Source organism: Canis aureus, chromosome 6, assembly GCF_053574225.1.
Source record: "Canis aureus isolate CA01 chromosome 6, VMU_Caureus_v.1.0, whole genome shotgun sequence".
Lineage (NCBI taxonomy): Eukaryota > Metazoa > Chordata > Mammalia > Carnivora > Canidae > Canis > Canis aureus.
The window spans coordinates 27,665,520-27,680,499 of record NC_135616.1 but is presented as its reverse complement, the minus strand read 5'-3'; the positions used below and the strand labels follow the sequence as shown (position 1 = coordinate 27,680,499).

The window sequence follows — 14,980 nt, the reverse complement described above, 5'->3', positions numbered from 1 at the left end:
AGTTTGGCGCCTGCCTTTGGCTCAGGGCGCGATCCGGGAGACCCTGGATCGAATCCCACGTCGGGCTCCCGGTGCATGGAGCCTGCTTCTCCCTCTGCCTATGTCTCTGCCTCTCTCTCTCTCTCTGTGTGACTATCATAAATAAATACAAAAAAATTAAAAAAAAAAAGAAAAAAGAATATGTGGAATCCAGAATACTTTGCCTTCTATCTTGGGTTGTTGCTACATCTCAAGATCTGAACTTTGTGACAACTTGGAGGAAATTTTATGACGCATAGAAAGGACACTAACATGATTATAGAATCAGTGAACCACATTGTGATATTCTGACTTACAAGAAATATATATTTGCTCACTCAGATGTCAGCTGACTCTTGAACAAAGCAGGATTAGGGCTGCTAACTGCCCCCCACCAATAGTGCAGTAGAAAATCTGTATATGACTTTTAATTCCCCCAAAACGTAACTAATAGTCTGTTGACCAGAAATCTTACTAATGACATAAAGCTGATTAACACATTATTTTGTATGTTGTATGTATTGTATTCTGTATTACCGTAATGAAATAGAGAAAAAATATTAATAAAATTATACGAAAAAGAAAATACATTTACAGTACTGTATTTATTGGGGAAAAAACAGGTGTTCAAATGGACCCATGCAGTTCAAATCCATACTGTTCAAGGGTCAACTGTGTATTTTGTCTTAGTCCACAGTTCCTGGCTCACAGCTCCCAAAACCCTTGGAATTCCCCAAGTGTTGAAAGTAGTAAAGATCTTCCATTATGTTAATGAGGTGACTTTTGGAAAGCACTTAAGGATGAGGGCTGGTTGCTAGTGGATCCAACTATGTGATTAGAGGGTTGGTACTTTCAGTCCGGTCCCCTGACCTTTAGGAAAGGAAGAGGATCTGAAGGGTTGAATCAGTGCTCAGTGGTCAATGATTTAATCAGTCGTGCCTATGTAATGAAGTTCCATAAAAACCCAAAAACTTCCAGGTTGGTGAACAAATGGAGATGTGGGGAGAGTGGCCTGCCTGGAGTGGGCATGGAAGCTTTGTGTCCCTTCCCACATACTTTGTTCTAAGCATCTCTTCCATCTGGCTATCCCTGTGTTATATTCTTTTATAATAAACCAGTAATCAAGTAAGTAAACTGTTTCTCTGAATTCTGTGAGCCACTCCTGCAAATTAATGGAGCCTGAGGAGGTAGTCTTAACCTCCTGATTTATAGCCAGTCAGAACTACAGGTGATAGCCTGGGCTTTTGACTAGTATCTGAAGTACAAGGAGAGGGGATCTTGAGAACCCCCAATCTGTAGCAGGTTGGTAGGAAGCACATGTGAAAACATAGAGTTGTATCTGATGTCTGAAGTGGGGAGGGTAGCAGTCTTAGAGACTGAACTCATAATCTGTCCCCTTGTAGGACACCATGATATCCGAGAATTGCTTATTGGTATGGGGAAGCCTCCCCACAAAAATGTTGGAGGGATTGGGTCTAGGAACCATTTTATACATTAAACTAGATTAGAAGTCTTTGCTTTATTCTTAGAGATTTAAAAAAGTATTTTCAATACATTCCCTGTTTACAGTAATTATTTATGGTAAATAACCAAAATATTGTTCAAAATAGAGGGGTAGCCTGGGTGGCTCAGCGGTTTAGCGCCACCTTCAGCCCAGGGTGTGATCCTGGAGACCCGGGATCGAGTCCCATGTCAGGCCCCCTGCATGGAGCCTGCTTCTCCCTCTGCCTGTGTCTCTGCCCCTCTCTCTCTCTCTCTCTCTGGTCTCTCATGAATAAAGAAACAAAATCTTAAAAAAAAAAAAAAAAGAAATATAATTAAGTATAAACATATGTGGCCCCAACTCTGCATGTGATGGGTTCAGATATCGGGAAGAGCAGAGATCATGGTGAACTAGAGTCATCTGAAATGGTTTCATGAAGGAGGTAGAACTTTAGCATAGCCTTGAAGTCTAGGTAGGATTTGGGTAGATGAGACACGTGGACACATTTGGGTATATATTATAATGGGAAAGGAATACAGCATAATCAAAGATGAGTATAGATTTAGTTCTGGAGGGATGTGGTACACAGGTGAAGACAATGAGGAAGCTGAAACACCTGGAACAAAGGGTGTTTCAGTTTCCTGAGGGGAAGAAGATAAGACCAGACAGATATAGAAGGGTCTTATCCTCCAGAAACCACATGGAGAACTGAATAGATCAGATAGGAAACAAGCCTAGGTATGGAGAGGGTCCTCTGGTGGTATGCTAAGGATGGATCAAAGCACAGAGTTTGTGGCTTTAATTTGCATCTACACTTGCAGTGACCATGTCCTAAAACAGAGCGGTGTCAATGGGAATAATCTGCATAGTATCACAGAAAAGTAGATAGGATTTATATTAGTTTGCTAGGGCTGCCATAAAATGTACCACAAACCATGTAACTCAGAACAACAGATTTGTTCTCACAGTTTTAGAGGCCAAAAGCCCAAAACCAAAGGGTTGATAGTGTCACGCTTATTCTGAAACCTGGAAGAGAAGAACCTGCCATGTCTCTTTCTAGCTTCTGGTGCTATTCCTTCTTTTTTGACCATGTCATAAGTGAGAAGTTCAGTATGAAATCACTAGGAATGTTGAATCTCTGATTTTTTTTCAACAACTGAAGTACTGAGCAGTGACTGAGTATAGGGGGTGTTACAGTGCCCTTTCTACCAGGTTGAATGTGTGGTCCTAGGTTGTGGGACTGAGTGTCTGTGAAGGACTGACCAGTTCTTCCTGTTTTTATCACAGGAATCATAAATACTGTTCAGAGGAATCTGATTGATATTCCCTAGATACTCATCAACAGCCTCTAGTATTGAAATATGTGAGAGCAGGCCCATTGCAACTCTACGGGTTCTCTTTTTCTCTTCCAGAATCTTCCCCAGGTGTGACAGAGGTGACTATCATAGAAAAACCACCTGCTGAACGTCATATGATTTCTTCATGGGAACAAGTAAGTGTTGCCCTTTTGAATCTTCCCATCCCCACAAAGAGAGGTCAACTCCAATGCCCCTAAGAAGGAAAAATTAGGGCAAGAAACCTATTCTTACCTCTGGCCACAGCTGCCCTCCAGGTAGAGTTCACCCTTCTCTTTCTATTCAGGCCACTTAACCTTCCCTTCAATTCCATACAATTTCCTCAGCCTGGAGCATCTTCTCTGAACCCCACTATCATTGAAGGCAGTGGAACATTCAGAGTTGTACAAAAGAGAACTAAAAATCCAGCAAGAAAGGAAATATTAAATATTAATAAGCATGCTGGGCAAGATGTGCCAAGTGTTACAGAGAAGTACTAACTAGATTAATAGCTACTGTTTCCCCAACCCTCCTCTGAACTTGTATTTATTTATTCAGTACAAGTTTTAAGCTCCTAAAATGGAACCAGGCATTGTACTTGGTGTTGATTCCCAGGGATTCGGTGCTAATCAAAAAACAGTTCCTTACCTCAGAATGTTACTGTCTAAGACATAGTGTAGATCATTATGAGTGTAATTACCAAGCAGATTTTTTCTTTGGTGAGAGGCAAACGGAGCATGATCAGGAAACCTGACCTAGTCTGGAGGTTAAGAAAGGTTTTTCCCAAAGAAGTTAGAAGGAGTTGTTAACCAGTTAGAGGGATCTGGGAAGAAGGGGCTTTTAGCCTGTATGAAGGTTTTGAAATGGGAAGGATTAAATTTTCCAAGAGCATAAAGTAGGTCCCTGTGGCTGGTGCATAGGAGAGCAAGGACGAGAGATTGGCAAGGATCAGCACATACAGGCTTCTTAGATGGTCAGGAGTTTGCTTTTTATTTTTTTTAAGCATTTTTTTTGCGGGGGAGGGGCAAGGGAAAGAGAATCCTAAGTACGTGGGGCTCAGTCTCCCAACCCTGAGTTCATGATTTGAGCTGAGATCAAGAGTTAGACACTTATGGGGGATCCCTGGGTGGCTCAGCAGTTTAGCGCCTGCCTAAACTGGAGACCCGGGATCGAGTCCCACGTCGGGCTTCCTGCATGGAGCCTGCTTCTCCCTCTGCCTGTGTCTCTTGCCTCTCGCTCTCTCTGTGTCTCTCATGAATAAATAAATGAAATCTTTAAAAAAAAAAAAAAAAGAATTGGACACTTAACTGACTGAGCCACCCAGGCACCCCTAAGCTTTTAGTTTAATTCCAGTGAGTTAATATACAATGTTACATTAGTTTCAGGTGTATAATAACACAGTGATTAAACACTTCCATGCAGTGCCCTGTGCTCATCACAGGTATGCCTTAATCCCCATCATTTAACCTATCCTCCCTCATCCCCTCTGGTAGCCATCAGGCTTTTTTCTCTATAATTAAGAGTGTTTCTTGATTTGTCTCTCTTCCCCCCCCCCCCTTTTGATCATTTGTTTTCTTAAATTCCACATATAAGTGAAATCATATGGTATTTGTCTTTCTCTGACTTACTTCACTTAGCATGATACCCTCTAGGTCCATCCATGTCCTTGCAAATGGAAATATTTTGTCCTTTTTTATGGCTGAGCAGTATTCCATTTACATGTTTTATGTATATAGACAGATATGCGTGCCACATCTTCTTTATCCGTTCATCTGTAGATGGACACTTGGGGTGCTTTCCATATCTTGGCTAATATAAATAATGCTGTTATATGAACATGGCGGTGCTTGTATTCCTTTGAATGACTGTTTTTGTATTCTTTGGGTAAATACCCAATAGTGCGATTGCTGGATTAGAACTAGGCTAGCTCTAAATTTAACTTTTCAAAGAACCTCCATACTATCTTCCACAATGGCTGTACCAGTTTGCGTTTCTACCAACAGTGCCAGGGGTTCCTTTTTCTCCATATTCTCACCAAACCGCATCACCTATGCTTCTTGTGTTGCTGATTTATATCATTTATATGCTGATTTATATGATTTATATTTATATGATTTATATGATTTTATATGATTTCATTTATATGATTTATATCATTTATATGCTGATTTATGTCATTGTAGTTTTGATTTGCATTTCCCTGATGATAAATGAGATAAGTGATGATCATCTTTTCACATGTCTGTTGGACATCTGTATGTTTTTCTTGGAAAAATGTTTCTTCATGTCTTCTGCCCATTTTATAGTTGTATTATTTGATTTTTGGATGTTGAGTTTTTTAAGTTCTTTATATATTTGGGATACTAACCCTTCAGGTATGTCATTTGCAAATACTTTCTCCCATTCTGTAGGTTGCCTTTTAGTGTTGTTGATTGTTTCCTTTGCTGTGCAGAAGCTTTTTATTTTTATGTAGTCCCAAGAGTTTATTTTTGCTTTTATTTCTCTTGCCTCAGGAGACCTATCTAGAAAAAAACTTGCTTTGGCTGATGTCAGAGAAGTTACGCCCAGTGTTCTTTTCCAGGATTTTGATAGTTTAATGTCTCACATTTTAGTCCTTAATCCATTTTGAATTTATTTTTGTGTATGGTATAAGAGAGTTGTCCAGTTTTTTTTTTTTCTTTTGCACCTCTCTATCCACTTTCCCAGCACCATTTGTTGAAGAGATTGTTTTTTTCATATTGGATATTATTTCCTGCTTTGTCAAAGATTGTCCATATACATGTGGGTTTATTTCAGGGTTTTCTATTCTGTTTTATTGATCTGTATGTCTTTTTTATTTATTTATTTATTTATTTATTTATTTTTAATTAATTTATTTATTCATGAGCGATAGAGAGAGAGGAAGAGACACAGGCAGAGGGAGAAGCAGGCTCCATGCAAGGAGCCTGATGTGGGACTCGATCCTGGGTCCCCAGGATCACACCCTGGGCTGCAGGCGGTGCTAAACCGCTGCAGCACCGGGGCTGCCCTGTGTGTCTTTTTTATATGCCAGTACCATACTGTTTTGATTACTACAGCTTTGTAATAATAACTTGAAGTCCAGAATTCTGATGTCTCCTACTTTGCTTTTTTTTTTTTCCCCCCAAAACTGCTTTGGCTATTTGGGGTCCTTTGTGGTGCTATACAAATTTTAGGATTGTTTGTTCTAGCTCTGTGAAAAATGATGTTGGTATTTTGATTGAGATAACAATCTGTAGATTGCTTTGGGCATCATAGACATTTTAACAGTATTTGTTCCTCCAGTTATACGGAGGTAAGAAATATCTTCCCCATTGTCTTCAATTTCTTTCGTCAGTGTTTTTGTTTTTTTAAAAAGAGATTTATTTATGTATTTTAGAGAGAGCATGTGCAAGCAGGGGAAGGGGAAAAGGGAGAGGGAGAATCCTCAAACAGATACCCTACTGAGCACAGAGCCCTACACAGTGCTTAATCCCAGGACCTGAGATCATGACCTGAACTAAAATAAAAAATCAGATACCTAACTGAGCCACCCAGGTGTCCCTCTTTCATCAGTGTTTTATAGTTTTCAGAGCACAGGTCTTTCACCTTGTTGACTAGCTTTATTCCTAGGTTTTTTATGCAATTGGAAATGGGATTGGAAATGGAAAGAAAACATTCTTAATTTCTTTTTCTGCTGTTCATTAATGGTGTATAGAAATGCAACAGAATTCTCTACATTGATTTTGTGTCCTATGACATTATTAATTTCATGTATCAGTTCTAGCAGTTTTTGGTGGAGTCTTTCAGGTATTTTACATGGAGAGTCATGTTATCTGTATATATTGAAAGTTTGACTTTTTCCTTACCAATTTGAGTGCCTTTTCTTTTTGTTGTCTGAGTGCTGTGGCTAGTATTTCCAGTTCTATGTTGAATAAAAGTGGGGAGAGTGGACATCCCTTTAAAAACGTATTATGCCAATATATACACCAATAAATTAGGCAATCTAGAAGAAATGGATGCATTTCTGGAAAACCACAAATTACCAAAACTGGAACAGGAAGAAATAGAAAACCTGAACAGGCCAATAACCAGGGAGGAAATTGAAGCAGTCATCAAAAACCTCCCAAGACACAAAAGTCCAGGGCCAGATGGCTTCCCAGAGGAATTTTATCAAACCTTTAAAGAAGAAACAATACCTATTCTACTAAAGCTGTTCTGAAAGATAGAAAGGGATGGAGTACTTCCAAACTCGTTTTATGAGGCCAGCATCACCTTAATTCCAAAACCAGACAAAAACCCCACCAAAAAGGAGAATTATAGACCAATACCCCTGATAAACACAGATGCAAAAATTCTCAACAAGATACTAGCCAATAGGGTAGCCCGGGTGGCTCAGCGGTTTAGCGCCGCCTTCAGCCCAGGGTGCGATCCTGGAGACCCGGGATCGAGTCCCACATCGGGCTCCCTGCATGGAGCCTGCTTCTCCCTCTGCCTGTGTCCCTGCCTCTCTCTCTCTCTCTCTCTCTCTCTCTCTCTCTCATTAATAAATAAATAAAATATTAAAAAAAAAAAAGATACTAGCCAATAGGATCCAACAGTACATTAAGAAAATTTTTCACCAGGACCAAGTGGGATTTATCCCCAGGATGCAAGACTGGTTCAACACTCGTAAAGCAATCAACATGATAGATCATATCAACAAGAGAAAAAACAAGAACCATGTGATCCTCTCAATAGATGCAGAGAAAGCATTTGACAAAATACAGCATCCATTCCTGATCAAAACTCTTCAGAGTGTAGGGATAGAGGGAACATTCCTCAATATCTAAAAAGCCATCTATGAAAAGCCCACGGCAAATATCATTCTCAATGGGGAAACACTGAGAGCCTTTCCCCTAAGATTAGGAACACGACAGGGATGTCCACTCTCACCACTGCTATTCAACATAGTACTAGAAGTCCTAGCCTCAGTAATCACACAACAAAAAGAAATAAAAGGCCTTCAAATTGGTAAAGAAGAAGTCAAACTCTCCCTCTTTGCAGACGACATGATGCTGTACATAGAAAACCCAAAAGACTCCACCCCAAGATTGCTAGAACTCATACAGCAGTTCAGCATTGTGGCAGAATACAAAATCAATGCCCAGAAATCAGTGGCATTTCTATAGACTAACAATAGACTGAAGAAAGAGAAATTAAGGAATCAGTCCCATTTACAATTGCACTCAAAAGCGTAAGATACCTAGGAATAAACCTAACCAAAGAGGTAAAGGATCTATACCCTAAAAACTACAGAACACATCTGAAAGCAATTGAGGAAGACAACAAAGAGATGGAAAAATATTCCATGCTCATGGATTGGAAGAGTTAATATTGTGAAAATGTCAGTGCTACCCAGGGCAGTTTACACATTCAGTGCAATCCATATCAAAATACCATGGACTTTTCTTCAGAGAGTTGGAACAAATCTTAAGATTTGGGTAATCAGAAAAGACCTCGAATAGCCAGGGAAATTTAAAAAAGAAAACCAGAGCCACAGGCATCACAATGCTGGATTTCAAGTTATACTACAAAGCTGTAAAGCTGTGATCATCAAGATGGTGTGGTACTGGCACAAAAACAGACACATAGATCAGTGGAACAGAATAGAGAACCCAGAAATGGGCCCTCAACTCTATGGTCAACTAATATTCGACAAAGCAGGAAAGACTATCCACTGGAAAAAGGACACTCTTCAGTAAATGGTGCTAGGAAAATTGGACAGCCATGTGCAGAAGAATGAAACTAGACCACTCTCTTACACCATACACAAAGGTAAACTCAAAATGGATGAAAGATCTAAATGTGAGACAAGATTCCATCAAAATCCTGGAGGACAACACAGGCAACACCCTTTTTGACCTTGGCCACAGCAACTTCTTGCAAGATACATCTATGAAGGCAAAAGAAACAAAAGCAAAAATGAACTATTGGGACTTGAATCAAGATAAAAAGCTTCTGCACAGCAAAGGAAACAGTCAACAAAACTAAAAGACAACCTACAGAATGGGGGAAGATATTTGCAAATTACATACCAGAGAAAAGGCTAGTATCCAAGATCTATAAAGAACTTATTAAACTCAACAGCAAAGAAACAAACAATCCAATCCTGAAATGGACAAAAGACATGAACAGAAATCTCACAGAGGAAGACATAGACATGGCCAACAAGCACATGAGAAAATGCTCCGCATCACTTGCCATCAGGGAAATACAAATGAAAACCACAATGAGATACCACCTCACCCCAGTGAGAATGGTGAAAATTAACAAGACAGCAAACAACAAATGTTGCAGAGGATGTGGAGAAAAGGGAACCCCTCTTGCACTGTTGGTGGGAATGTGAACTGGTGCAGCCACTCTGGAAAACTGTGTGGAGGTTCCTCAGAGTTAAAAATAGACCTGCCCTACGACCCAGCAATTGGGTCCCCAATCTTTTGGGGATTTACCCCAAAGATACAGATGCCGTGAAACGCCGGGACACCTGCACCCGGATGTTTATAGCAGCAATGTCCACAATAGCCAAACTGTGGAAGGAGCCTCGGTGTCCATCGAAAGATGAATGGATAAAGAAGCTGTGGTCTATGTACACAATGGAATATTACTCAGCCATTAGAAACGACGAATACCCACTCTTTGCTTCAACATGGATGGAACTGGAGGGTATTATGCTGAGTGAAGTAAGTCAGTCGGAGAAGGACAAACACTATATGGTTTCATTCATTGGGGGAATATAAAAATAGTGAAAGGGATTAAAGGGGAAAGGAGAGAAATGAGTGGGAAATCTCAGAGAGGATGACAGAACATGAGAGACTCCTAACTCTGGGAAACGAACAATGGGTAGTGGAAGGGGAGATGGGTGGGAGGATGGGGTAACTGGATGACGGGCACTGAGGGGGCCACTTGACCGGATGAGCACTGGGTTGGCAAATAGAACTCCTATAAAAAAATATATATATATACAAAAAAAGAGCAGCTCTGGTGGCTCAGTGGTTTAGCACCACCTTCAGTCCAGGTTGTGATCCTGGAGACCTGGGATCAAGTCCCATGTCAGGCTCCCTGCATGGAGCCTGCTTCTCCCTCTGCCTGTGTCTCTGCCCCTCTCTCTCTCTCTCTCTCTCTCTCTCTCTCTCTATCTCTCATGAATAAATAAAATATTTAAAATATATATATACAAAAAAAAAAAGAATCTATTGACCATAAAAAAAAGAGAGAGAGAGAGCGGACATCCTTGTCTTATTCCTGACCTTAGGGGAAAGCTCTTTTTCCCCATTAAGGATGATGCTAGCTGTGGGTTTTTCGTATATGTCCTTTATTATGTAGAAGTATATTCTCTATAAACCTATTTTATTGAGGATTTTTACCATGAATGGATGTTGTTGTACTTTGTCAAATGCTTTTTCTGCATCTATTAAAATAATCATATGGTTGTTATCCTTTCTTTTATTAATGTGATGTATCACATTGATTAACTTGAAAATATTGAACTACCCTTTTAGTCCGGAAGTAAATTCTACTTGATTGTGGGATTTTTTTTTTTTTCAATGTTTTGTTGGATTTGGTTTGCTAGTATTCTGTTGAGGATTTTTGCATCTATGTTCATCAGGGATATCGTTCTCTTTTTTTAGTGGTGTCTTTATCTGGTTTTGGTATCAAGATAATGCTGGCCTCATAGAATGAATTTGGAAATTTTCCTTTACTATTTTTTGGAATAGTTTGAGAAGAATAGGAATTAACTCTTCTTTAAATGTTTGGTAGAATTCCCCTGTGAAGCTGTGTGATCCTGGACTTCTGATTTTGGGGAGTTTTTTAGCATTCAGTTTCTTTGCTTGTTATTGGTCTGTTCAGATTTTCCATTTCTCCCTCTTTCGTTTTAGTTGTTTATATATTCTAGGAATTTATCCATTTATTCTTGGTTGTCCATTTTGTTGGCATATAGTTTTCAATCATAATATTCTCTTATGATTATATTTCTGTGGTGTTGTTATTTCTTCTCTCTCATATGGCTTATTTGATTTCTTTTTCTTTTTTTCCTGACAAGTCTGGCTGGAGGCTTGTCAATTTTATTGATTTTTTTTTTTTCTCAAATAACTGGCTCCTGGTTTCATTGATCTGTTTCATTGGTTTTTAGTTTCTGTATCATTTATTTCTGCTCTACGCTTTATCATTTCCTTCCTTCTGGTTTTAGACTTTTCCTTTGTTCTTTTCCTAGCTCCTTTGGATATAAGGATGATAGGTTGTTTATTTGAGATTTTTCTTGCTTCTTGTGGTAGGGCTGTTTAAATCTCCCTCTTAGAACCACTTTTGTTGCAACCTGGAGGTTTTGGACCATTGTGTTTTCATTTTCCTTTGTTTCCATGTACTTCTTAATTTCTTGTTTGATTTCCTGGTTGACGCATTCATTGTTTAATAGCATGTTATGTAACCTCAAACTATTAAATAACATGTTATTTAACCTCCTGATTTTTTTCTTGTGGTTGACTTCTAGATTCATAGCATTGTGGTCAAAGATGTGCATGGTATGATTTTGATCTTTTTTTTTTTTTTAAGATTTTATTATTAAGAGAAAGTGAGCACAAGTGCAGGTGGGGAGGGGCAGAGGAGAGGGAGATACAAACTCCTTGATAACAGGGAGTGTCACTATGCAGGGCTCAGTCCCAGGACTCTGAGATCATGACCTGAGACAAAGGCAGATGTTAAATCAACTGAGCCACCCAGGCACCCCGATTTCAATCTTCTTGAATTTGTTGAGATTTGTTTTGGAGGCTAATACGTCATCTATTGTGGAGAATGTTCTGTGTGCACTTGAAAAGAATGTATATTCTGCTATTTTAAAATGGAATATTCTGAATATATCTGTTAAGTCCATCTGTTCCAGTGTGTCATTCCAAGCCATTGTTTGCTTATTGATTTTCTGTTTAGATGATCTGTCCATTGATGAGAGTGAGGTGTTAAAGTCCCCATGTGTTATTGTGTTATTATTGATTAGTTCCTTTATGTTTGTTACTAACTGCTATATAGTTGAGTGTTCCTCTGTTGGATGCATAAATATTTACAATTGTTATATCTTCTTGTTGGAATGTCACCTTTATTAATATTTTAGCATCCTTCTTTGTGTCTTGTTACAGTCTTTGTTTTTTGTTTGTTTTTTTTAAAGATTTTATTTATTTATTCATGAGAGACACACACAGAGAGAGAGAGAGAGAGGCAGAGACACAGGCAGAGGGAGAAGCAGGTTCCATGCAGGGAGCCTGACGTGGGACTCGATCCCAGGTCTCCAGGATCAGGCCCTGGGCTGAAGACGGCGCTAAACCACTGAGCCACCTGGGCTGCCCAGTCTTTGTTTTAAAGTCAGTTTTGTCCAATATAAGTATTGCTACTCTGGCTTTCTTTTGACATCCACTTCTATGATAGATGTTTATCCATTCCCTCACTGGCAATCTGCAGATGTCTTTGGGTATAAAATGAGTTTCTTGTAGCAGCATATAGTTAGATCTTGGTTTTTTATTGTCACTCTGTGTTTGATGGGAGCATTTAGTGCATTTACATTCAGAGTAATTATTGATAGATATGTGTTCATTGCCCTTTTATTAATTGTGGGTTTTTTCTGAAGATTTTCTTTGATCTTTTCTTCTCTGTCTTTGATGTTTTGCTGATTTTCTTTAATGATATATTTGGATTTCTTGATCTTTATTCTTTGCATATTTACCAGTGGCTTTTTATATATGACTGCCACTAGGTTTGCATATAAACTCTTCGCATACAGCAGTCTGTTTGAAGATGATGATCATTTAAGTTTGAACCCATTCTTTTCTCCTCTCTTCCCCACATTTTTAGTATATGTCATTTTATATCCTTTTTGTGAGTTCTTTGACTGATTTTTTTATAGCAGTATCCATTTTTACTCCTTTTGTATTTCCTACCTTCATACTATTACTTTGGTCTCTCCTTTCCACCCAGGAGGAGTTTGCTCTTTATTATGAGAGCAAAGACGAGCCATTGAAACGTTTTAAATAGGGACTGGGAAGGTCAGATCTCTGCTTTGGAAAAATCATTGTGTCTGAGGAGTAGCAAATGGATTTGACTAGGGGGCAAAAAATTACCCTGCCATTTAATGAGTGCTTATTAACACATGTCATATAATTTATTTTAGTTAATCATCATAACCCTGCAAGGTAGGTATTGATATCTCCATGTTATAGATGAGGAAACTGAGGCCCAGGGAGGTTAAAGAATTTGTCCCAGCTCAAATAGCTACCAAGTCACAGAGCCTGAATTTGAACTCAGAGTTACTTGCCTCTAAGGATGTGGCATGTTTGCTCTGCCAGACTGCCCTTGTAATGGAAGGCAGCTCTGTGGCAGCCTTCCTCTGGTCAGCCAGGCATCCCACAGTATGTGTGCATGTTCAGTCCCTGCCAGCGGGGCTCACCTTCCCTGGGCTGTGCCAGCAGCACTTTCTCTGGCAGTTCAGTAATTGATAGTTAAAGTTTCTCTCCAGGACCTCAGTTGAGCCAGAACTCCAGCTTCTCATGGGCTCACTTAGTCTCCACCCCCGTTTCCACTCAAGTTCATAATAGAAAAGGGAATTCTAGAACACTGTATATCTCTTACACTCTTACTGGCTGATTGGACAGAGCCTGCTTCCAGTGTAGCTATGCTAGCCTGGCCCTGTTGACATTGTTACAGCCCTATCTGATCCTTATAAGGCTTAAGTCAGCCCTTGAGGGAGAACTGCTTCAGGCCACTTTTGGGAAAGCCAGATTCTGGTGTTTTCCTGTCTGCCTGAGAGAAGGAGGTTCCTGGCTTGGAAATCTCGGTTCACAGAACCTGGGTGGGAGGATAAGTGCGCAGGAAGGCCTTGTCCTGACTGGAACACCATTTAGGTTATGTCATATTATGTTACTTATTTAATGAAGTAATTTCTGAGGCATATTCTTCCTTATGTCTTATACCAGATATTCCCCCAGAACTCTAAGATGACTTTATTCATTTGTCCTAGTTGAACTTACACTGTAGTTTATTTATTTGGAGCATGCCTTCCATGGCTGCTTTTTAGGGCTGGAGTGTTTTGCCTCTGATCTCATTTAAATCTAACCTGCCTCCTGAACAATGCATCTTTATTGGGTTCTCTTCAGCTTAGACTGACATTTAGGAGGATGTAGTTATAGAGCTGGACAAATCGCCATGGGAGATCTGAAAGAAGTAAAGGGTAAGTATGAGAGAAAGAGATTTTTAGCTAACTGAAACAGTTAATGGAACATTTTCTTTAGACGTACTCAGTTGGGGGAATTTCTGTGGAAGCATCTAGAATAATAAGATAAATTGATTTGGAATTTTCCATTGAGTCCTTTACTTGCAATATCCTAGACTTAATTAAAGTATAAACAGCATTAGGATCAGTAACATAGAAATTATTTGTGCAGTTCCTTGGCTGAACTTTTTGAAGGCCTGTGGGATACTTAAAAGCTAATGTGTGGATGCAGACAATAGAGTTTGGGGTGTGTACTTTTTTTTTTAAGACTCAGTCTTTAACACTTTTTTTTTTTCTAAATATGCTGGACAAAACACGGTCAGTACAGAAAACATGGAAAATACAGAAAAGGAAAAAAAAATGAAAAGTCCTTTTGGAAGGACTTTATCTCTTAGAGGTAATCACTGTTAGTATACTTTTAGTTTTGTGGTGGATGGATGGTGAGCAATTAGTAGTGTGGTCTAGGGACCGCCCCCACAAAGAGTGCATAAATGGAAAGTGGTCCATGGACTTCTTGAAATGTATGTCAAATTTACTAATATATACCTTTTTCTACAGAGTTATTTCTTCCAATTTTGAAAGGGATTCATAACCCTAAGAAGCTTAACAGCAGGTTTTTATAATAACTTTTTTTTTAACTGAAGCATAGTTGATGCTCAATGTAAATTAGTTTCAGGTGTACAATGTAGTGACATGTTTATACATGCTGTGCTCACCACACGTGTAGCTACCATCTGTTACCATCCAATGTCTTTTACAGTACCATTGACAGTATTCCCTATGCTGTGACTTTTATCCCTGTGATTTATACATTCTATACTTCTGGAAGCCTGTACGTCCCCTTCCCCTTAACCA

The 14,980-nt window shown here is 39.3% G+C and overlaps 1 protein-coding gene across 7 annotated transcripts in view; it reads left to right on the top strand.

Moving 5' to 3' along the window:
* Window positions 1-14,980, top strand: part of TPGS2 (tubulin polyglutamylase complex subunit 2) — a 67,612-nt gene that overhangs the window by 12,927 nt on the left and 39,705 nt on the right. For all 7 annotated transcript variants that reach the window (XR_013381378.1, XM_077900581.1, XM_077900579.1 and 4 more), the window contains exon 2: window positions 2,914-2,993. Coding sequence is in view for 6 of the 7 variants with exons in the window: in XM_077900581.1 (XP_077756707.1) it covers window positions 2,914-2,993 (80 nt within the window). In the remaining variant the exon portion in view is untranslated. The remainder of the gene's footprint in view (window positions 1-2,913; window positions 2,994-14,980) is intronic.